Here is a 25,477-nt window from a genome sequence, read left to right on the forward strand (position 1 = left end):
CTGTACTGTTCTATGTTATATGTTTATTTGGACTTTGACAAGGCCTTCGACAGGCCCCTCATGGTAGGCTGGTCTGGAAGGTTAGGTCCCATGGAATCCAGGGAGAGCTTGTTGGGTAAGGTTCACAATTGGCTCGGAGGTGGGAAGCAGAGGGTGGTGGTTGAAGGTTGTTTCTTGGAATGGAGACCGGTGACTAGTGGTGTGCCGCAGGGGTCGGTGTTGGGACTCTTGTTGTTCGTTATTTATATAAACGATTTAGATGCAAATGCACCAGGCTCGATCAGGTCAAGTATGACATGAAATTAGGAGGTGTTGATGGTGAAGAAGGTTATCGTAGATTACAGGGGGATCTTGATCAGTTGGGGAACTGAGGAGTGGCAAATGGATTTCAATACAGATAAATGTGAGGAGATGCATTTTGGAAAGTCAAACCAGCGTAGGACTTATACTGTGAATGGCAGGGCACTAGGGAGTGTAATGGAACAGAGGGACCCAGGAGTACAAGTGCATAGTTCATTGAAAGTGGCGTCACAGGTAGACAGGGTGGTGAAAACGCTGTTTAGCATGGTGGCCTTCATCATTCAGGGCACTGGGTATAGGAATTGTGACATTTTCGGTCACCCTGTTATAGGAAAGACGTGGTTAAACTGGAAAGAGTGCAGAGAAGATTTACGAGGATGTTGCCAGGACTAGAGGGCCTGAGTTACAGGGAGAGGTTGGCCAGGCTGGGTCTTTATTCCTTGGAACGTAAGAGAATGAGGGACATAGATAAGGCAGACGGTAACAGTCTTTTCCCCAGGGTAGGGGAATCCAAAACTAGGGGGCGTAGGTTTAGGGTGAGAGGGGAAAGATTTAAAAGGGACCTGAGGGGCAACTTTTTCACGCAGAGGGTGGTGAGTGTGTGGAACGAGCTGCCAGAGGAAGTGGGTGAGGCAGGTACAACAGGATCATTTAAGAAGCACTTGGACAGGTACATGGAGGGACGGGGCCTGGAGGGATATGGACCAAACTCAGGAAATTGGGACTCGCTGGGTGGGCACCGTGGTTGGCATGGACTGGTTGGGCTGAAGGGTCTGTATCTGTGCTGTATTGCTCTTTGACCCTATGACTCTTGACCAGTTTTTCATTAGCTGGCATTGCTGGAGCGAGATCCCTCAGCCTATAGTACAAACCTGGCATCAGTCCCCATCCTGCAGTACACTGCCCCACTGACCAATGATGGAACAGTTCTTTGTTATCAGAACAATATTTTAACAAGACATTAAATATGTTTAGCTTTACCTCTGTGGAGTATTTGATTTTTCACAAAGCAATCTGGTGTCAATCTCATGCCTTTGACAACTGCCAGACAGTTAACCACGTGTGGTTTGTAAAACAATTGTATTTAATGTAATGAATGCAGTCACTATCTCACACACAAGGTTTGTGTGGCTTCTGACAGTAACACTTGTTCCATTCTTGCTCTATCCCTGTTACTACTGGTGAAGCAGACCCATAGCCACAGAGCATTGGCACTGAAAGAGTTAATGTCAAACACGGAGCTGATGAGTTGTCAGTCAGTCGTTGTCTGTCACTATTCAATGCACATAATGAAGAGCAGATTTGAAGCAAATTCAAATTAGCAAGGTGCTGACAGGGTCTGACAGAAAATTAAAGCCTTTGCCTTTGACAGCAACAGCCCCCAATCATGGCAGTGAATTGGTTGGGATTAGCATTTTCTATTTCCTACGAGAATAGCATTAATAAAGAAATAATAGATGGTGCCGACTTCTTTGTACACAATCTTCATTAGAATAGTCAATCAGAATATCTCACACACAACATTTTACATTTATTATGTCAGAGCTAGTAGTTAATTCCACTAAAATAAAATTGGTGAAGAGAATATTTTTTCAATCAAGTGACAGATGTATATATAAAACTAAAAGGCTGTGTGACAGAAAAACATGATTTAACGTACGACTGTAATGATGTTTCCAAGTCATTGAGAGGACTGAGCACTGTTTGAGATGCCTTTAGCTGAAGGTTTAGTTATTTGCAGAAATAAGATTGCCTTTTGTTGGAATGTGCCTCAGGAATTAAACGTGCAATGGAGTTCTTTTGAGCATTATTTTCTAAAATCCAGTTTGAGTTTCCCAGTTCTTTGAAGATTGGGCAAATTTTACTTTCTGAAGTAGTGAGATGTCTGTCATCAGCCTTGTCTGTGAGGTTGGAGATGAAGACATCAAATGCAGGCATTCTTCCTCTGGACTGTTGATCATCAGTTCCCTCGTAGTGAAACCACACACCCTGGGGAAGTATCTCACCATCATTTTTCAAATGCAACTGCCCCTCTTCCTTTCCCCGCTCCTTTCCTCACCTGGAGTATATAACGTCCTGATTCCATAAATCAGCAGGCGATTCTCTCTCTCACCAAGGAAATGATTGACTTCTCTACAGGAACAGGACAAGGCTATTCAATCCCTCTAGTCTATTCTACCTTTCAATGAGACCTGTGACCTGCCTTTCCTCGGTAATGCCTCGGTAAAATCTGTTAATCTCAGATTTAAATAAACGATTGACAACATCTGCTGCATGTTTCCCATCAGTATGTCAAAACAGTTCCTCGGTGCTGAGACCACACATTACGATATGTTCCCTCTCAGGGCTGATGTCTCCGTGAGCCTTTCGTGGGTATTCCCCAATTTTCTATCCTTGACTGTATTTGGGACGTGGTTTCAAAGGCCATTTCCTCGTACCCAGAGCCTTGTCAGAAGCCTAGGTGTTCCAGCTATGCCTTGGCGTAGTCCTGCTCAGTTACCTCCTCAAGTGGCTGCTCTGTTTTCTCTTTGATTTGTTTCCTTTCTGCTGTCCTGTTAGATATTTTCCAGATATAGAATCATAGAATCGTACAGCACAGAGACAGCCCACCTCGTCCATCCCAACAGTGACGCCCACCTACACTAATCCCACGCCCACATTAGGCCCGTATCCCTCTACACCTTTCCTGTCCAAACCACTTTCAAATGATGTTATTGTATCTGCCTGCAATGCCTCCTCTGGCCGTCTGTTCTACATAGCCAAGACTGCCTACCCCGGATGATGTACACGTGGACTTTGGTAAAGCTTTCGAACAAAGTTCTTTATGGTAGACTGATCCAGAAGATTAATGCCCATGGAATCCATGGTGACTTGATGGATTGGATTTAGAATTGCCTTGGCCATAGGACACAGAGGGTAGTGGTGTTACTCTGTCTGGGGGTCTGTGGCCAGTTGTCAGTGCTGGGACCTTTGATGTGTGATATATATGAATGACTTGGATGTAAACATAGATTAATAAGTTTTCAGATGACACAAAAATTGGCAGAGTTGTGGGTAGTGGGGAAGGTGTCAAAGGACACAGCATGTTATAGATCAAGTGGAAATGTGAGTAGAGAAGTGGCAGGAATGTAGTGTTCCATGTTCTGTGTTCTCCAGAACACAAACATGCCTTTTGGGCCCATGATATTGTGCCAAACTAATTCAGATAATGACACCTAATCCCTTCTGCCTGCATATGGTCCATATCCCTCCACTCTCTGCATATTCATCTGCCAATCTTCAAGCCTCCTTTTATATCTGCCTCCACCACCACCCCTGGCAACACATTCCAGGAACCCACTACTCTCTGCGTACAAAAAAAACACCCCCCCCCCCCCCCCACATCTCCTTTGAACTTTCCCCCTTGCACCTTAAATGCATGCCCTCTAGCATTGGACATTTTGACCCTGGGAAAAAGATACCAGCTGTCTACTCCATCTTATGCCTTGCGTGATCTTATAAACCTCTATCAGGTCTCCCCTCGTCCTCCGACACTCCAGAGAAAACAACCCATGTTTGTCCAACCTCTCCTTACAGCTCAGGCTCTCTCATCCAGGCAGCATCCTTGTGAACCTCTCCTGCACCCTCGCCACAAACCTCCTTAACCTTCCGATAATGAGACGACCAGAACTGAATGCAATACTCCAGATGCTTTGGAGAGGGTGCAGAAGTTCACCAGGATGCTGCCTGCATTAGAGGGCATGAGCTATGAGGAGAGGTTGACAAACTTGGGTTGTTTTCTCTGAAGCGTTGGAGGCTGGGTGGAGACCTGATAGAAGTTTATAGAATTATGAGAGGCGTAGATTTAGGTAGATAGAATCTTTTCTCCCCCCGAGTGGAAATGTCAAATACTAGAGGGTACAGGTTTAAAGTGAAAGAGGGAAAGTATAAAGGAGATGTATGAGGCAAGTGTTTTACACATAGGGTGGTGGGTGCCTGGAATAGGCTGCCGGGGGTGGTGGTGGGAGCAGAGACATGAGCATCGTTTAAGAGATATTTAGACAGACACACAAACAGGCAGGGAATGGAGTATATAGACTATGTTGGGATTAGTTTAAGTTGGTATCAGTGTTGGCACAGACATTGTGGGCCAAAGGGCCTGTTCCTGTGCTGTGCCGTGTCCTCTCCAATCTCTGCTCCTCATAACTTCATAAACCTCGATAAGGTCACCCCTCAGCCTCCTATGTTCCAGTGAGGATAAACCTAGCCCATACGGTTTTTCCTTCTAAGTAAAGCCCTCCATTCCAGGCAACATCTTGGTGAATCCTTTGTGCACTCTCTCTAATGCTACCACATCCCTCCTGTAATGTGGTGACCACAACTGTACACAATGCTCCAAGTGTGGTCCAGCTAATGTTTGGTGCAGCTGCAACATAACGTCCCAACTCTTGTATTCAATGCTTCAGTCTGTGAAACGAACCGTACCAAATACCTTCATCACTGTCCTATCCACCTGTGTTGCCACTTTCAGCGAGGTATCGACTTGCACCCCAAGGTCTCTTGGTACCTCAACACTCCTTAAGTCCCTGCCATTTACTCTTAACATGCTACCAGAATGTGACTTCCCAAAGTGTATTACCTCACACTTGTCTGCACTGTTCCATCTGCCACTGCTTCACCCAACTTTCCAGGTGATCTACATCCCGCTGTGTCCTTAGACAACCTTCCACCCGATCTACGAGTCCACCAATTTTCATGCCATCTGCAAACTTACTAACCATATCACCTACTTTCTTATCCAGGTCATTTACGTATATGTTACAAACAACAAAGGTCCCTGCACTGATCCCTGCCATACGCCACCGGTCACAGCCTCCCAATCAGAGAAGCATCCTTCCAACACCTCCCTCTGCCTCCTATCACCAAGCCAACTTTGGGTGCAATTTGCCAACACTCCTCAGATCCCTCATGCCTTAGTATCAGAATGTGCCACAGAAAAGAACAAATTACTAGTAGAATTTAAAGGCAGCGCAAACTGTTCAAATAAATAATGTATATTTCTGTAAAGATGCCGACTACTGCAATAACATCACAATCTTCAAATCCTATTAGTATGCATACAGCAAGACCGAGACGTGGACCGCTAGGAGCAACTAACTTTCGTGACAGAAAGGTGTCAGACAGTGACCACCTCCAATGAGAGAGTCCAGTTGTCAACCCTTGACTCAGAGTGGTGTTACCACTGCACCCTTGATTCAGTGTTTCACTGGGATGAATTAAGCACGTAATCCTCTGAGAACTCCAATCCTTTCTCCATGTCAAAAGTCCATCAAGCCTTGATTCTGTTTTGTCTGCTTCTCCTGGTCATCAGGAAATATAAATGGGAGTGACAAAATATTAATGAGTGAGGCCCTTCACTGCAATACCCTAAATACATATTTTTGACATTTATGAAATTGGCTCATAATTTAATTTGTTGAATGTTATCTGGCATTATTTGTTTTCCTCTGATTTAAGCAGCAGGAAAGACAGTTCCTTTAATGAAATGATGGGTATTTCAATCAGATTTGCCTGGGTTTGCACAGTTCCCTGTCACCCTTTTGACACTGTGCACCTCCACCTGTTCATTGTGATGCTCAATAAAATCACGATGATTTTTAAAGGGAAATTATCATTGCTATGAAAATCTGTTTTACGAACCTTTGTTCTTCTACTAGACAACATGTGAAGTGGGAAAAAGATTGCAAGGTAGCATTTGGTTGCAATTGATGCTGGTACAGACAAAAATATACCTCACTCACTGAATAAAAGCAATTGTCTGAAGTAATTTTCTTGAAAGCTTTACCCTACATATTTGTCTGGAGATCTTATATCAATTTACACTTCCCTGTAATCTTCACCGGCAGGGCTGAGATATGTACTGGTATCCAGCAGTCTGCCGTCTTCCTGACACCAACACTTTGAGTTAGTTCGAAGTTCCCAGTTACTGTTTACATTGGGCATTCCTGGATTGGACACGGGAGGAATCACAGAGTGAGACACCACAAAAATGAGTCATTCAACCAAATGAGTTCAACCAACCACCAATCACCCATTGATACTGATCCCATTTTCTTCTCATTCACCATCAGCTCCCCTCAGATTCCACCACTGACCCACATGCGAGGGTCATTTATAGTGGCCAATTCACCAACTTAAATGTCTTTGGGATGTGGGAGGAAATCGGAGCACCTGTGGTCACAGGGAGAATGTGCAAACTCCACACTGGAGGTCAGGATTGAACCCAGGTCACTGGCATTGGGAGTCAGCGACTCTGTAGCTACACCACTGTGTCATGTGGCTTCATCATCTGCAATCCCACCTCAGATACCTTCCTTGACCATGCCTGGGGGATATCCCATGTTCTGCATCGTTAATAACTGGATCATTCTCAGTAGAAGCAAAGTTTGAGCTTATCTAAACTCTAAACAGACTACCCCTCACTTACTGAATCACAGAATTGAAAGGACACCATAGTAACATACTCCCCAAGTCAATTGGGGCTCGGGAATGTTGCACACATCTCCTCCAGGTTGTAACTGTGGGAGACGATGGTGTTTATCAATATGCTGTTGTTTTCTTTGTGGATGAGTGCACTTTCAGACTCTGAGTGTCACTTGAACTCTTGGGCATGTTCATTCAGGCTGAAGGATGCTCGGTGCTTTACATGGAAACTGCAGTGAAGATGTGAGATGGAAGGTCAGTTTACCTCAGGCCTTGGTAACAAGGAGCTGGTTGCCAAATACACTTGCCTAGTGACAGCATCAAACTGTGTGATACAGTCACAGAGTTGTACAGCACAGAAACAGGCCCTTCGGCCCACCCTGTCCATGCCGACCTTTTTGCCCCTTTACACAAATCCTATTTGTATTCATTAGGACCGTATCCTTCTCTGCATCGCCTATTTATGTGTCTGTCTAAAGGTCTCTTAAACACACTGATTGTATCTTATCCACCACATCACCTCCTCTGGCAGCCAGTTCCAGATACCACCCACTCTCTGTGTAAAAAAATCTTTCCCCCAGACCCACTTTAAAAATCTTTTCTCCACCTTAAACCAGTGTCCTCTTGTTTTTGATGCCACTACCCTGGGGAAAAGGTTTCTGACTATCCACCCTATCAAGGCCTCTCAGTTACTTATACACTCTTGTACACTCTATCAAGTCTTCCCTGAACCTCCTTCACTCCAGGGAGAACGAGCCCAGCGGTCCAATCTCTCCCCAGAGTCCTAGAATCCAGGCAACATCCTGGTGAATCTCTCTCCACTCCCTCATCCTTCCCATGGTGTGGCATCTAGAACTGCATGTGCAGGGTAACCTGTGCCATGTAGAGCTGGCTGAATCACTTGGCAGATTTGGTTACAGACCAGAAGGGGAAAGTATGTTTGATTTATGTGAAGTTGTTTTGTTGGGATATAGAGGCTTCAGTTTGAACTCTATGAAACAATCTTACCCTACAGGTGTCTGATCGATCAGTTGTTGCTCTGGTTCCTAAGCAGACCTCTTCTTACAACGTTCCAACCACAACCACGATGTGCCGGACATCCATTAGCCGCTACGGTAAGTTGGTACCTTTCAGACTCCTTGGAACAGAGGTAGGTTCATCAGAAACATTTGCTTATGGAGGAGGGTGGACTGTAACTGGTGGAGAGTATCTGGTGTAGCCCCCTTCCTGCAGACTCAGTGTCAGCTGAGGACAGAGTGTTACAGATCCTGCAGTCTGCTCTGTTTATTGGTTTCACTTGCCATCCTTTCTCAGTAGGAAGTGTACCTGACTTGGGTGCTCAGAAACGTCTGTGTTCAGTCACTGTGAACGTGTTACTGAACAGGTGTGTGATGGCACAGGGTTACTCCAGTAGAACAGAACAGCACAGGAACAGGCCCTTCGGCTGACGATTTCTCTGCCAACTGTGGCGCCAAATTAAACTCATCCCTTCTGCCTGCACATGGTCTGTATCCCTCCATTCCCGGCATATTCATGTGTCTAAAAGCCTCTTAAACACTATCGTATCTGCCTCCACCACCTCCCCCAGCAGTGCACTCCAGGCACCCACCACTCTCTGTGTAAATAAAAACACTTGCCCCCCACATCTCCTTGAAACTTACCCTCTCTCACCTTAAATACGTCCTTGAGTATTTGACATTTCTACCCCAGGAGAAAGACTCTGATTGTCTACCCTATATATGCCTCTCATAATTCTATACACTTCTGTGTATTTGTAAACTTCCATCAGTTATGCTGAACAAGTTGTAGGGAGTCTTGTCAGCCCCGAGTGGGACTTCCTGGGCAACTCTGGATCCAGAGTCCTTGGTGCAGCCCCAGAATGCAGGCTTCCCTAGTTCTCCCAACTTTTGCACATCCCCATCGTTGGTGCATAATGCCAGATAATCCAGTTATAATGACTGTGGCAAATTTAAGTTCCAAGTAATGAAAAGTTTTGGAATTGTGTCTAGAGCCCAATGCAACCTCAGCTAAGGAAGGTCTTCAACCATTGCAGATGTTTAGAATGGCAGAGGCCCAGGTGGTTCCTCTAGGAAGAAGAAATCTGCCTCGATGTGTGCACCGGGCTTGGGAGTGAGCAGCAGCTGTACTGGTGTGCAGCAGTGTATGCTCTGGCGTGTCACACTGTGCCATGATATTAGGTGGTTATTGCCTGGTGCTTGGTCTAATTGGAGGTGTTTCCCACAGACTCCACCTTACGGTACACAGGGAGCCCTGACAGTCTGCGTTCCCGGGCTCCAATGATCACTCCGGATTTGGAGAGTGGTGTTAAAGTGTGGCACCTAGTAAAGAACCATGACCATGGAGATCAGAAGGAGGGGGATCGTGGCAGCAAGATGGTCTCTGAGATCTACCTGACAAGACTGCTGGCAACCAAGGTACAGTTGATTCCCTGAGTTGGTGACCTTGGGTGGTGAGGACAAGCAAGGAGCGGGGGGAGAGAGATTGTTGGGGGGGGGGGGGAGGGGGAAGAGAGAGACGGGAGGTGGAGGAATGACATTGACCTGACCTGAACCGCAGCAGCATTCTGCTGCCCTGCCTACTGACGGCAGATCTTACCGTCGGCACTTACTGTTTAACCTGTGATGGGATCAAGTCCCATCAGTCCACAGAAACTGTTCACGTCTGCTGTAGGAGCAACAACACAGGGAGGCCCATGGAGGTTTGTGTCCGCTCTCAGCCCCCTTACCCTCCCTGTGCAGGGGGATCCTGTTAATGCCACGGCTTCAGGCACAGTGGTCGTGTCTTAGCTCCATGGAATTCTATCCCTGACCATCTGACTCTCCTTCCCCCCAACCCTGAGCCCCTCCCCCTCCCTCTGCACCCCTCCCCCTCCCTCTGCCCTCTGTCTATGCCCCTTCCCCCCTCTCTCTGTCTGTCTCTCTCTCTCTCTCTCTGTGTCTCTCTTTCTTTCTCTGTCTCTCTCTCTATCTCTTGCTTTCTGTTTGTCTTGTAAAACTAAAACTGCTGGAACCACTCAGCAGCATCTGTGGGGAGAGAAACAGATGAACGTTTCAGGTAATGGTCTTCCATCGGTGATAGTGAGGGGGAGGGAGGCAGGAGCTGGCAGGTAATGGGTGGAACCAGGTGGGGGGGGGGGGGGGAATGATGGGCAGATGAAGCCGGGTGGGGGAGGGGGGTGGTGGAGTCAGGAGGTTGTGGTTGGGTGGTGATAGGTTCAGACAGATACGGGGTGAGGGAGCAGACGTGTCCAGGTGTGGGGAGCAAGTGGGGAAGTGGGGTTGAGGTCACTGGGTCAGCCACGATCGTGGTGAATGGTGGAGCAGACTCACGGGGCCGAATGGCCTGCTGCTGGTCTGCCGTTTGCCATGTCAGTAGGCTGTGTTAACCCACCAGATTCTGCCCCAGGGCAAGTCCCTGACGACTGAATGCAGGAGTGTGCTGCTTCCCCCACAGGGCACGCTGCAGAAGTTTGTGGATGACCTGTTTGAGACGCTGTTCAGCACTGTCCATCGTGGCAGTGCCCTCCCGCTCGCCATCAAGTACATGTTTGACTTCCTGGACGAGCAGGCTGACAGGCATGTCATCCATGACACAGATGTTCGGCACACCTGGAAGAGCAACTGGTAAGTGAAGCATTTAGCAGAGGAACTCTCTGACGTGGTCCTCACACCGTGCCCGCGTTCTACACACAGATGACGACGTCCGACAGAGCTCAGCGCAGCCACATCGGAGGCGGCGATGAATGTGATTCTTTACCGGTTTACAACAAACTGGCCATCGCGGTCGTACACTGGTCCTGAGTGACCCGTCCCTCTGGGACAGTGCAACATGCATGTACAGTGCCACAGTGCAACGTGTGTATAGAGTGCCACAGTGCAACACGTGTGTATAGTGCCACAGTGCAACACATGTGTATAGAGTCCCACAGTGCAACACGTGTGTATAGTGCCACAGTGCAACACGTGTGTATAGAGTGCCACAGTGCAACACGTGTATAGAGTGCCACAGTGCAACACGTGTGTATAGTGCCACAGTGCAACACATGTGTATAGAGTCCCACAGTGCAACACGTGTGTATAGTGCCACAGTGCAACACGTGTGTATAGAGTGCCACAGTGCAACACGAGTACACAGTGTCACAGTTCAACACGCATGCACAGAGTGCCACGGTCCCATAGCCCTGGTCTGCCGCTGCCCGTGTGCCCCAGTGCGTGTCTGCTCTGAACAGGTATCCCTCCCAGCAGCCCGAACAGTTCAGCATCACAGTTACTGGGGCTGGACTTCAAATCATGGATCCAGTGCTGTGGCCAGTCTGGTCACCTGTGGCATCAGGTTTACTGGGCACTGGTGGAGCAGAGGACAGGCAGACACAGGTGGACAACAACACGGGACTGGGGTGCGACAGCCACTCATGTCTTCAGGCAGGTGGAGGCAGAGTCTGCAGCAGTCACTCCCACATCCACTGTCACCTCTGACTTGGATCGGGAGAGAGTGGGTGGGTTTCAGGAATGATCAGCCTAGTTCGGAAGGATGCAACAACCAAGGAGTGGTCAGGGAGCTGGGACTGCACAGTCGAGAGGCAGGAAGCCTTTTGAGAAGCAGGGAGATGATGTGACGTTTGGTGAATGGAACCTCAGAGAAAGTAGTTCACAGTCTCAGCTTGCAAAGGCCCAGGGGAGGCAGATGTGGACCAGTAGTGTGGTGGATGTGGACCAGTACAGGGGACCAGTAGTGTGGTGGGAGCAGGGAAGCAGGCGATGAAACTCATGGGCCTAGTCAAAGAGGGAAAAAGGGGACATAGGAGTGCAGCCAGGAAAGGCAAACAGGAAATACAGAAACACCCAGCAGGTCAGGCAGCGTCTGTGGAGAGAGAAACAGTTGTCATTTCAGGTCCGGAACCCTTCACCAAAACTGGGGAAGAGAGATGATGAGCTGAGTTCTTGGCCCAGGAAGGGACGTGGTGGAGAGAAGGGGTGGGTGGTTTGACCTGATGAGCTTGGGAAAGGGAGGGTGGAGATGAAGCAGCAGCTCAGATTGGCTCAGTCTCAGTGATACAGATATCCTGACACCAGAGACTGCCGATGCTGAAATCTGGAGCAACACACAAAGTGCTGGAGGAACTCAGCGGGTCAGGCAGCATCTGTGGGAGGGAAATGGTTGATGTTACAGGTGGAGACATCCCCCTAACCTGGATCCACCTATCACCTGCCAGCTCTTGCAGCACCCCTTCCCTTTATTTTAATACTGGCTTCTCCCCTCTTCCTTTCGAGTCCACATGAAGGGTCTCGACCCAAAACGTTGACCATTTCCCTCCATAGATGCTGCCTGACCCACTGAGTTTCTCTAGCGTCTTGTGTGTTGATAAAGATATCCTGTAGGTTTTGGAGAGGGTGAGGAGTGTGTAGAGCAGCCATAGAGAATCTATCAGCTCTCTGCACGTCTGCTTAGTTACTGAGAGTGATTTTTGCTGTTGTACGGCAGAGATAAATTCTACTTTGATTGGTGAATTTGACAGCTGGGGAGAGTGAGTCACACTGACTTTAAATGCTAATGAGCATTGAGATAAGAGTAATCTGAAGAATTATGACATGAAAGTGACATCAAGGTGAGCTGAAGTGCTCTTTCCATGAGCTGTCCTCTGGAAGAGCCACTGTTATCTAAAGGCAGTGTGCCTGGAGATTGTGACATACTTGAAATAAATGAATAATACTTGTCCATTTTATTAATGGCCTTGTGGAGTGACTGATGGGGGGGGGGGTGGTGTAGTGTTCAGTCCTGATGAAGTACTGGTGAAGTGTTTCACTAACGATTTATAACTCACCTTTAGTGTACCAACAATTTCCCATGTCTCCAGAGGGGAATACTCAGAGAAACAAAGGACTGCAGATTCTGGAATCTAGATGAAAAACACTATGATACTGGAGGAACTCAGCAGGCCAGGAAGTATCGTGGAGAAAAGCAGGCGGTCAATGTTTCAGGTCAGGATCGTTCTTCAGGACTTGGGGTCAGGACCCTTCTTCAGGTCCTGAAGAAGGGTCCTGACCCAAAACGTTAACCGCCTGCTCTTCTCCACAGATGCTGCCTGACCTGCTGAGTTCCTCCAGCATCATTGTGTTTTTCAGTGAGGGAAACCTGCTTTGGGAACAATGCACTCTCCCACCCTGTTTTCCTGTTTTGCCAGAGAACAACGATTTTCTGATTTGACAGCAAAGATTTTTTATTGATGTTGCAACATTTTGAACTGTTTTTAACCAATGACAGTAAATCTTTGAAAAATTGTATAGTTCTAGGACAGGATCAAACCCTGAAAAGATCACATCCATGAATATTGTAAATAGCTTTGAGAGAGATTTTCATCCCAATTGTCTGTAGTGCTATTTGTGCAAAGGGATAGGGGCTGATAAGATCACTTATCATTTTAATTAAAGCCCTATCATTCCCAAGGGTCTGATCCTATCATATCTGTACTGCATTAAGTCATGAAGTGAACTTCAACCAGTCCTCAGGGTCTCTGTGGAATACCACCAGCCACGAATCGCAGACTGTCTCTGTCTGAGGAGATCTTACCTCTGGCCACGTCTCGACCTCTCCTCCGCACAGGAACCTTCACTTCTAGCTCCTCATTTGTTAACCCAGGAGGTTCTGGGAGCACCTGGTGAATTGTCCCACTGCCCAATTTTCCCCACGCCAGGGGTACAGCAACTTTGCATTTACGTAGCACCTTGCAGTACAGAACCTTGGAACTTAATGGGAAGAAGTCAGAGAAGGGGATAAGGAGGCAATGAGTTTGGCAGAGAGGACAGAGGGGTGGTCAGGGAGAGGGGACTGCAGAAGGTTTGAGAGAACGGAGTGAGAGAACAGGGGGGTGGTCAGGGAGAGGGGACTGCAGAAGGTTTGAGAATGCAGAGAGAGAAGCCAACAAGGTATAAAGGGACGGTTCCAGAGCACAGGATGAGGGAGGTGGCAAGAACACAGGACGGTGGTATCCGAGCATGGAACTGCATTGGGAGCAGTCACAGAGTGTGACAGCACAGAAACAGGCCCTTCAGCCCCCGCATCCATACTGACTGTTTTGCCCATCTACACTAATCCCATTGCCTACATTGGGACCGTATCCTATGCATTGCGTAGCCAAGTGTCCATCTGAATGCCTTTTAAACCCTCCCTTTATACCTTGTCGGCTTCTTGCTCTGAATTCCCAAACCTGCAGTCCCCTCTCCCTGACCCCACCACCTCCTCTAGCAGTGAGCTCCAGATATCAGCCCCTCTCCGTCAAAAAAAACTTTCTCCTCAGATCCCCTTTAAAACTTCTAGCTCCCACCTGAACCCAATTGTTTTTGATACCCCCCACTGTGACTGTCTACCCTGTCTGTGCATCTCCTGATGTTATATACCTCTGCCAGATCTCCCCTCAGCCCCTTTGTTCCAGGGAAATCAAAATCAGCCTTGCTTTCTCTGAGGCAAGGGGAAAACGGCCCAACCTTCACACTCAGTGCCCCGACCGACACCTGCCAGGCGCCTTACACACCACCCTGTCAACCTGTGTTGCCACTTTCAGGGAGCTGTGGACCCCAGGGTCCTTTTGTTCAACACTTCTTGAGCATCAGTTTAATGATGCTCAGGATCACCCACTCAACCAGTGTTCCAAACATTTGGCTGCTGAGTCTTGTGTCTCCCTCCTGTGTTACCTCCACCGCTCTGCCGTTCCTGGAGGTTCCCTCACAAATCGCTGCGCCATTTCCTTCAAACTATTTTCTTCCCCTCCAGCATAGTGACCACTTAAGTTTCTCAGATGTTAGAGTCACTATGAAAATGCTTGAATCTTCATTTTTGACAACAGAGGTCAACACTTGAAAACGTCCCAACATCGGCATGGCTGCCATTGCCAGCATTTGTTGTCCATCGGTGACTGCCTGTCAGAAGGCGAGGGGGATTTGTCTTCTCGAACCTGCAGTCCGTGTGGGGATGGGGCTCCCACAGTGTTGATGGGAAGGGAGTTCCAGGATTAGACTCAGTGACAGTGAAGGAACAATGATATATTTCCAAGTCAGGATGATGTGGGGCTTGGAGGGGTTCTGCAGACATGCACCTGCTGTCTTTGTCCTTTTGAAGATAAAAGGTGGCAGGTTTGGGATCGTTTGTCGGTATCCTGGGCAGGTGACTGTGGTGGATTTTATAGATGGTACACATTACAGCCACTCTGCACTGGTAACGGAAGGAGCAGTGTTTAGGGTGATTGGTCAAGCCTGCTCTGCCCTGGATGGTGTCATGTTTCCTAAATGTTGAACTACATCAAAGCAAGTTAAGGGTATTCCATTACATTCATAGTACTGGTATTGGTTTATTATTGTCACATGTACCGAGGTACAGTGAAAAACTTGTCTTGCATACCGTTTGTACAGATCAATTCATTACACAGTGCATTGAGGTAGTACAGGGTAAAACAATAACAGAATGCAGAGTAAAGTGTTGCAGTTACAGGGAAGTGCAGTGCAGGTAGACAATAAGGTGCAAGGTCACACAAGGTAGATTGTGAGGTCAAGAGTCCATCTCATCGTATAAGGGAACCGTTCAATAGTCTTATCACTGTGGGATAGCAGCTGTCCTTGAGCCTGGTGGTACGCGCCCTCAGGCTCCTGTATCTTCTGCCTGATGGAAGAGGAGAGAAGAGAGAATGACCCGGGTGAGTGGGGTCTTTGATTATGCTGGCTGCTTCACCAAGGCAGCAAGAGGTATAGACAGAGTCCATGGAGGGGAGGCTGGTGTCCGTGATGCACTGAGCTGTGTCCCCAACTCTCTGCAGTTTCTTGCAGTCCTGGGCAGAGCAGTTGCTATAGTCATAGAGTTGTACAGCACAGAAACAAGCCCTTTGGCCCACCCCATCCATGCCGACCGTGATGCCTGTCTTGGCTAGTCCCATTTGCCTGGATTAGGCCCATAACCCTGCGCACCCTTCCTGTCTAAGTACCTGTCCAAATGTCTTTGAAACGTTGTGATTGTCCCTGCCTCTACCACGTCCTCTGGCAGCTCGTCCCACACACCCACCGCCTTCTGTAGAAAAACTTCCCTCTCAGGTCTCCTTTAAATTTCTCCCCTCTCACCTTACACCCGTGCCCTCTAGTTTTAGACTCCCCTGCCCTTGGAAAAGGACTTTGACTGTCTCTCCTATCTCTGCCCCTCATAACTTTACAAACCTCTGTAAGGTCATCCCTCAGCCTCCCACGTTCCAGTGAGAACAAACCCAACCTGTCCAATCTTTGCTTATAAGCACAGCCCTCCATCCCAGGCATGGAGTTATACAGCACGGACCAACTCGTCCATACTGACCAAATTGCCTACCTGAGCTAGTCGCATTTGCCTATATTTGGCCCATATTCCTCTAAACCTTTCCTATCCATGTATTGTCCAAATGTCGTTAGATTTTGTAATTGTAGCTGCATCTGCCACACCCTGGTGAATCTCTCTGCACTCTCTCTGTTGTTACCACATCCCCCCTGTAGTGTGGAGACCAGCACTGTACACACTGCTCCATGTGTGTCCTGACCAATGTTTTGTACAACTGCAACATGACATCCCAACTCTTGTACTCAATGTCTCGGCCTACGAAGGCAAAACACCAAATGCCTCCTTCACTACCTTATCTACCTGTGTCGCCATTCTCAGGGAGCTATGGACTTGCACCCCGAGGTCTGTCTGTGCATCAACACTCGAGGTTCCCGCCATTTGCTGTCCTGTTACTATGTGATGTCCCAAAACGCACTCCTGATGTGGCATTGTAGATGGAGGAAAGGCTGTTAAAGTCCACAGGGAATTTTCCATTGCTCACCCACCCCTCTGCATAGACCACAGTCTGGCAGAGGGGAAGGCTGACAAACCAGACTTTGGCTTACCTTTGTTGTGGGAGGGAATGGTGATCTTTCCCGATCCCTCTCCCCCTCCCTGTCTGTCTGTTACCTCCACTGCCACTGCTCCCCTCTCAGTGCCACCTCCACTACCTCCCACCTCACTTTCCCATTCACACAAAGTGACCTAGTGGCTGCACTGGGGCCGATCTCCTCTCAGGTCATGTATTGTAAAGTAACGCAGGGGTGGTCAGAGTCTTCTGCAATTTGTTACAAAATTCATGACATAGTAAATGGCCACGAGCTTGATGAGTTTCTGTGATTTTATTCAAGTGTTGATTTGTTTTGCAGTCTACCTTTACGGTTTTGGGTCAACGTGATTAAGAACCCGCAGTTTGTGTTCGACATTCACAAGAGCAGTATCACGGACGCCTGCCTCTCTGTGGTGGCCCAGACCTTCATGGACTCCTGCTCCACCTCTGAGCATCGACTTGGCAAGGACTCCCCGTCTAACAAGTTGCTGTATGCCAAGGATATCCCCAACTACAAGAGCTGGGTTGAAAGGTGAGTGTGTCTTGGCATCAGGGATGAGGAAGTTAGCCCGATACACCTGCTAACAGAGGGAGAGGGACCTGCCTAATGAGGCTGCTGGTCAGTGGGTGCCTCTGAATGTCCATCAGTGTGACAGAAAGTGGAACTCAGATATTGAAGCTCCTTGTTCTGGGCTCTTTCCCAGGGCAGAATGCGTTTGACTGTTCCTTGTTAATGGCAGGACCCTTAACAGTGTTGATGTACAGAGGGAGCTCAGGACCCAAGTCCATAGCTCCCTGCAAGTTGCTGCACAGGTCGGTAGGGTGGTGAAGAAGGTGTACGGCCTGCTTGCCTTTATTAGTCAAGGCACTGAGTGCAAGAGTCAGGAAGTTATGCTGCAGCTTTATAAAACTCTGGTTAGGCCGCATCTGGAGTATTGCATTCAATTCTGGTCGCCCCATTGTAGGAAGGATGTGGAGGCTTTGGAGAGGATGGAGAGTAGGTTTATATAGGTCGGCACCACATCGTGGGCCAAAGGGCCTGTACTGTGCTGAACTGTTCTATGTTCAGAAGGGGTTTACCAGGATGCTGCCTGGATTAGAGGGCATGAGATAGCAGGAGAGATTGGACTAAATTGGGTTGTTTTCTCAGGAGCGGTAGAGGCTGAGGGGAGACCTGATATCGTTTATAAAATTATGAGAAGCATAGATAGAGTGGACAGCAAGAATCTTTCTCCCAGGATCGAAATGTCTAATACTAACAGGCATGCAATTGAAGTGAGAGTGGGAAAGTTCAAAGGAGATGTGGGGGGCAAGGTATCTTTGTTAGAGACACAAGAGAGCGGTGGGTGCCTGGAATGTGCTGCCAGGGGTGGTGGTGGAGGCAGATACGATAGAGGCATTTAAGAGGCCCTTAGACAGGCACATGGATGTGCAGAGAATGGAGATGGACATTATGCACTCAGGAGGGACTAGTTTAATTAGTCCAGCACAACATCCTGTTCCTGTGCTGTACTGTTCTATGTTCCATTATGGTAATTAAAGGTGCGTTGGAACACAGGACAATGAACCACTAATTCGGTTTGGAAATGAAATGGATTGGCAGTTCCCTGGTTTGTGGTCACTGTTTAAAGCAAGGTGACTCAGTTCAGTATGTGCTAGAAACCTCCAGTTTCCTACCGTGTGCACCTTGCTGCAGTCCACAATTGCCACACTCTGCAGTAACACAAACAATGGCAACGTGTTCACTGAGTGAAAGTCCAAACTTCAATTCATTATTGGGAACCGTCACATTGAACTCTTGTGGTCTGGAGTCACACACAGTCCAGACCATGGAGGGATGGGGACCTTCCTTGTTTCCTACAACACGAGGCCATTTGGTCCTTTGGGATCATGCTGGTTCCCAGCAGAACCCACCCATCAGTGGGGCTCCCCCCACATTCCCAGCACCCCTGCAACTTACTCCCCCTCTCACTCCCATCAACCACCCTTCGATTTCTGTGCCACTCAGGAGTGATTTACAGCAGCCAATCAACACATCAGCAGGTCCTCGGGACGCAAGACGAAAGCGGAGCACAGAGAGGAAACAGTGAACCAGATGGGTGTTTGCAACAATCCAGCAGTTTAATGGTCACCATTATTGATGCCTTTCATTCCAGATTTAATGAAACATCCTGCAGCTGCTGTATTGGGATTTGATCACGTGTTGGGATGATTAGCTCAGGTCCCACTAGCCGAGTCAGTGGCCCAGTCTCCCTCAGTGATATATTCAGTGTTATAGAACAGGACGGCACAGCACCAGGCCCTTCAGCCCATCATCTCTGTGCTGACCACATGTTGTATTGTGTTGCCAACCATTTCACTTTTGCCCATTTAGTGGTCTATGTCCACAGGCAGATTATAGAACAGCACAGAAACAGGCCCTTCAGCCCACAATGTTGTGCTGATCCAATTACATTAGTAATAAAATGCCCAACTAAACTAATCCCTTCTGCCCACACAATGTCCACACCCTACCATTTCCCTCACATCCATGGGCCCATCTAAGAGCTTCTCGAACACCCCTATCGTATCTGCCTCCCCCATCACCCCAGGCAGCACATTCCAGGCACCCACCACTGCAAAAACTTGCCCCGCACATCTCCTTTGAACTTGCCCCCTCTCACCTTCAATGCATGCCCTCTGGTATTAGACATTTGAACCCTTGGGGAAAAGATACTGGCTGTCTACTCTGTCTACGCCTCTCATAATCTTATAAACCTCGATCAGATCTCCCCTCAGCTTCCGCTTCTCCAGAGAGAACAACAAGTTTCTCCTACCTCTCCTTATAGCACACGCCCTCTAATCCAGGCAACACCTTGGTAAACCTCTTCTGCACCCTCTCCAAAGCCTCGACATCCTTCCTATAATGGGGTGACCAGAACTGAATGCAATACTCCAAATGCGGCCAAAGTAAAGTTTTATAAAGCTGCAACATAACTTCCTGACTCTTGAACTCAGTGCCTCGACTAATGAAGACAAGCGTGCCGTATGCCTTCTTTACCGCCCTATCAACCTGTGTAGCTACTTTCAGGGAGCTATGAACTTGGACCCCAAGATCCCTCTGCTCATCAACGCTGTTAAGGGTCCTGCCATTAATGGTGTACTGTCCCTTTACATTTGATCTCCCAAGGTGCAACACTTCACACTTGGCCGGGTTGAACTTTGTCCATATCTGCAACTGATCGATATCCGGCTGTATCCTTTGCCAGTCTTCTGCACCATCCACAGCTCCACCAATCTTTGTATCTTCTGCAAATTTACTAACCCACCCATGTACATCTTCATCCAGGTCATTTATATACATCACAAACCGCAGACGTCCCAGTACGGATCCCCGAGGAACGCCACTAGTCACAGACCTCCAGCTAGAATAAGTCCCATCGACCACTATCCTGTCTTTCAGGACTTCTCCACCTTAATGCTCTTCGAGAGACCTGACAGTACCTCTTATCTTGAAATGCCCCAGCATATTAGCACGGTCCACACTCATCTCCCTGTCCTTTCCTTAATCTGTTCCTCAATATTCCACCACCCCGCTCCTTTGTCTTCCCTTATTCCTGTGACTCCCTTTCCCCACCTTGATGACCTGCCCATCTCCTCTCCTCCCCTCCCCTCCCCATTCCTTTATTCCATGGTCCACTGCCCTCTCCTACTGGATTCCTTCTTCAGCCCTTTGGCTCTTCTACCTATCACCTCTGAGCTTCTTACATCTTTTCTACACCCCCCCACCACTACCTTCCCCCTCTCACCTGGACTCACCTATCTCCTGTCTCTGCCTGCGTGCGCTCCTCCCCCTTCCCCCACCTTCTTATTCTGGCTTCTGCCCTCTTCCTTTCCACTCCTGATGAAGGGTCTCGGCCCAAAACATCGACTGTATTTCCCTCCACGGATGCTGCCTGACCTGCTGAGTTCTTCCAGTATTTTTTGTGTATTGCTCCAGATTCCAGCATCTGCATAATTTTTTGTGTCTCCATCATAGTTCCCTGTACTGATCCATCAGCCTTACCCATAATACTCCCAGCATTCAAACACACACTTCAGATTGTCTGTCCCATCGTGTCTGTTACTTTGCTCCTGCCTGTGTTTACTGGCCCTGACATCTGCCTTCCTCTTGATCCCTCCACTTTCTGACCCAGTGCTCTGGTTCCCATCCCCCTGCCGAACTCGTTTACACCATCCCGAGTAGCACTGGCGAACCTCCCAGCCAGAATATTGGTTCCCTTCCAGTTCAGGTGCGACCCATCCCTCTTGTACAGGTCGCCCCTGCCCCAGAAGAGGTTCCAATGACCCAGGAACCTGAAACTCTGCCCCCTGCACCAGTTCCTCAGCCACTCATTCATCTGTTCTATCATCCTGTTCCTCCCCTGACTAGCACATGGCACCGGCAGTAATCCGGAGATTACTACCTTGGAGGTCCTGCTCTTCAGCCTCTTTCCTAACTCCCTACACTCACTGCGCAGGACCTCTTCCCCCTTTCTACCTGTGTCATTGGTGCCAATGTGCACCACCACCTCTGGCTGCTCACCCTCCCCCTTGAAAATATTCTGCAGTCACTCTGAGACATCCTTGACCCTAGCACCTGGGAGGCAACACACCATCCTGGTATCTCTTTCTTGGCCACAGAATCTCCTGTCTGCCCCCCTAACTATCGAGTCTCCTATCACTATTGCTCTGTCTGACTTTACCCTTCCCTGCTGAGCCACAGAGCCGGCCACAGTGCCACTGACCTGGCTGCTGCTGCTGTGCCCTGATAGGTCCTCCACCCCCCTCCCCCAGCAGCATCCAGAGGGGTAGACTTGCGGCTGAGGGGTATGGTCACAGGGGAACCCTGTCTGACTGCTTACTCCCCTTACTTCTCCTGGTGGTCACCTATCTATCTGAAGTTTGGACCCTGGGTGTGACCACCTCAGTAAAAGTCTCATCTGTGAGGTTTTCAGCTTTCCAGATGATCCTGAGTACATCCAACTCCAGCTCCATTTCCTTGACCTGGTCAGTCAGGATCTACAGCTGGGTGCACTTCCTGTAGATGTAGTCAGGGAGATGGTGAGGTTCCCTGACATCCCACATATTACAGGAGGAGCATTCCACTGCCCTAACTGCCATCCTGCCTACACCGAATCAAGGACGAAGGATTTACAGACAACAAAATAAAGACCTCACCTGTTCTTAGCTGTGCCTTCTTACTGAGTCCTTTGTTTTTTAAAGGGCTGCTCACACTCCGCTCACCCAGGTCACCTCTTCTCACCGAAGCCTCAGTCCCTCAGTCCCCAGTCCCCCATCCCCCCAGTTCCCCCATCCCCCCAGTTCCCCCCCCAACACTGCCCCCCAATTCCGCCCCCCCAACACTGCCCCCCAATTCCGCCCCCCCCCAACACTGCCCCCCCAACTCCGCCCCCCCCAACACTGCCCCCCCAACTCCGCCCCCCCCAACACTGCCCCCCCAACACTGCCCCCCCAACTCCGCCCCCCCCAACACTGCCCCCCCAACTCCGCCCCCCCAACACTGCCCCCCCAACTCCGCCCCCCCCCCAACTCCGCCCCCCCAACACTGCCCCCCCAACTCCGCCCCCCCAACTCCGCCCCCCCCAACACTGCCCCCCCAACTCCGCCCCCCCCAACACTGCCCCCCCAACTCCGCCCCCCCCAACACTGCCCCCCCAACTCCGCCCCCCCAACACTGCCCCCCCAACTCCGCCCCCCCCCCCCACCGCCCCCCCAACTCCGCCCCCCCCCAACACTGCCCCCCCAACCCCGCCCCCCCCAACACTGCCCCCCCAACTCCGCCCCCCCCAACACTGCCCCCCCAACTCCGCCCCCCCAACACTGCCCCCCCAACTCCGCCCCCCCCAACACTGCCCCCCCAACTCCGCCCCCCCCAACTCCGCCCCCCCCCAACTCCGCCCCCCCCCAACACTGCCCCCCCCAACTCCGCCCCCCCCCAACACTGCCCCCCCAACTCCGCCCCCCCCCCAACACTGCCCCCCCAACTCCGCCCCCCCCCAACACTGCCCCCCCAACTCCGCCCCCCCCCAACACTGAACCACTCCAAAATGGCCATTCAGCTTAACCCTAGCTCTTTTTATTGGCTGCTGCTGATTAGCTGATTAGCTGATTATTACTAACAACATGCAAGTGTGCCTCTGTCAGGGTCTTGCTCACTGAAAGAGAACACCAAGCACAGAGACTCAGCACTTTTGAAAACTCCCGCCTCTCGTTCCAAGTCCCATCTCCCAGCCTGACTCTGGGACTGTTCACAGGCAGAGTTTGCCTGACTCTGTCTAGGACTGTTCACAGGCAGAGTTCACCTGACTCTCTCTGGGACTGTTCACAGGCAGAGTTAGCCTGATTCCTCACAAGCCATAAATATCCTATGATCCCAACATGTTCAATGTCAGCCTGTCCACCTTCCAGTGATTTGTGAACCAGAGCTGTCAGTAGACCTCAGTAATATCTGTGTGCAGTGGGACTTGTCTGACGTGTCTTTTCCAGTCTCCAATGGCACAGTGTAGGGGGGTGTCACACAGTGTGGGACAGGGGTGGGGCATGGAGGGGGTGTAACAGTGTGGGATGGGGGTGGAGGGGGGGCGTCAGTGTGGGATGGGGTGGGGGGTGTCAGTGTGCGACGGGGTGGGGGGGTGTAAGTGTGGGATGGGGGTGGAGGGGGTGTCAGTGTGGGACAGGGTGGGGGGGTGTAATAGTGTGGGATGGGGTGGGGGGTGTCAATGTGGGACAGAGTGGGGGGTGTTACTGTGGGATGGGGGTGGGGGGGTGTAACAGTGTGGGATGGGGGGTGGGGGGTGGAGGAGGGTGTAACAGTGTGGGATGAGGGGGGTGGGGGGTGGAGGGGGGTGTAACAGTGTGGGATGAGGGGGTGGGGGGTGGAGGGGGGTGTAACTGTGGGATGGGGTGGAGGGGGGTGAAACTGTGGGATGAGGGGGTGGGGGGTGGAGGGGGGTGTAACTGGGATGAGGGGGTGGGGGGTGGAGGGGGGTGTAACAGTGTGGGATGAGGGGGTGGGGGGTGGAGGGGGGTGTAACAGTGTGGGATGGGGTGGGGGGTGGAGGGGGGTGTAACTGTGGGATGGGGTGGAGGGGGGTGAAACTGTGGGATGAGGGGGTGGGGGGTGGAGGGGGGTGTAACTGGGATGAGGGGGGTGGGGGGTGGAGGGGGGTGTAACAGTGTGGGATGAGGGGGGTGGGGGGTGGAGGGGGGTGTAACAGTGTGGGACAGGGTGGAGGGGATGTAACATGGTGCTGCCACAGGGGAGGGGATGAGGTCTGGGACAGATCAGCTATGATCACAGTGAATGGCAGGCTAGGATTGAGGGGCCGACTGGCCTGCTCCTGTTATCTGACAAACACTGAAGTGCCACTGCTGTGTGTTTTGTCTCCCAGGTACTATGCTGATATCACCAAAATGCCTGCAATCAGTGATCAGGATATGAATGCCTACCTGGCCGAGCAGTCTCGTCTGCACGTCAGTGAATTTAACATGCTGAGTGCACTGAACGAAATCTACTCCTACGTCACCAAATACAGTGAAGAGGTGAGTTTCAGTTCCTGGCTCAGTGTCCTGGTGTAAGTTCAATGGCACACCAACTGCTCACAGTTACTACTGCAAATAATTGTTTAATTCATCCACAGATAGCGCCCCTTGATATATAAGAATATACAGAGAGGTTTGACTGTTTCTACAAGCCTACAGTCATCCACACTTTGATTTTCAAAATACATTTAAAGTAACCTCCTTAATATGTTGTCCCAGAGTTCAGAAATTGATGTTGTTCTGATCAGATGGCAAAGTCTGATACCAGTTATCACTTCAGGAATCTTAGATCAAAAATCTCAGCAAATCTTCTATTTCATTCTCTGAAATGATCTTAGCACATTATCGCTGTAATTTCTGGTAGGACAGTCTCTGGGACTTGCTGGAGCGTTGTACTATACCTGAACTCTGGGAAGAGAAAGTGTGACGTGGGAGCATTTAATATGATGGTTCACACTGTGGCTGCAGCTAACAATTTAAATACAGCACTGTTCCAAAGTGGAGAATGTAATAGAGTTCCTGGCCTCTGAATCACTTCTGCTGTAGATCCCATGGAGGGGTTCACAGCTGCACTGATGAGGTAACCAACAGAAAGTGCATGAATAAATGAGGAGTTTGGAGCTGTTCATTCGAGGCGGTAAGGAACTTTATTTAACATGCCATCCACCGCCAAAGACAGTAATTTCACCAGATAAACAGGTAGTAATATAGAAAAATCTCATTACTACAAATTACCACCAATCTCAACATTTTATGCTCGTTATCTGCAGTGTTGGTTTGATATTAGCTATTCTTTAGTACCACATTAAGCACTTGGGTATCATTTGGTCTAGAATAAAGCAAAATTATATTTTACTTCAGCTGGAGACTGCTGCACATAAAAACTCGTGATACGTGCTTTGTAATCTGATGGGTAATATTCATTAGGAATATTCAGAACATCATTGCCTTAGTGAATAGGGCAATAAATGATTCTGGGCAAACAGTGCTTCTTGCATGTGAAGTAATGGTCCAATTAAGGCTCTGTGTCCATTTCTCCCTCTCCTGTATCTGCTGCAAATATTTCTGGAGCTCCATTTACAGAAAGTCAATGCCACCATTTCTCAGTCCAGACGCACAGCATCAGTTTGCAGTGTTCGCAGTTTGAGGCTGACTGTGAATGTGTTGCTAATAATATTACTGAAAAGGCAGCCAGCTAAAGTCACAGCGCACCAAAAGGAGAGATGTAATTAGGAG

The 25,477-nt window shown here is 49.4% G+C and overlaps 1 protein-coding gene across 2 annotated transcripts in view; it reads left to right on the forward strand.

The window, feature by feature from the left end:
• Positions 1-25,477, forward strand: part of LOC127580813 (plexin-A2-like) — a 470,755-nt gene that overhangs the window by 439,788 nt on the left and 5,490 nt on the right. For both annotated transcript variants that reach the window (XM_052034725.1, XM_052034724.1), the window contains exons 27-31: positions 7,778-7,877; positions 9,007-9,197; positions 10,237-10,406; positions 16,977-17,189; positions 24,091-24,241. In XM_052034725.1, coding sequence (XP_051890685.1) covers positions 7,778-7,877; positions 9,007-9,197; positions 10,237-10,406; positions 16,977-17,189; positions 24,091-24,241 — 825 coding nt within the window. The remainder of the gene's footprint in view (positions 1-7,777; positions 7,878-9,006; positions 9,198-10,236; positions 10,407-16,976; positions 17,190-24,090; positions 24,242-25,477) is intronic.

The sequence above is a fragment of the Pristis pectinata genome, chromosome 20 (assembly GCF_009764475.1).
Source record: "Pristis pectinata isolate sPriPec2 chromosome 20, sPriPec2.1.pri, whole genome shotgun sequence".
Classification (NCBI taxonomy): Eukaryota; Metazoa; Chordata; class Chondrichthyes; order Rhinopristiformes; family Pristidae; genus Pristis; species Pristis pectinata.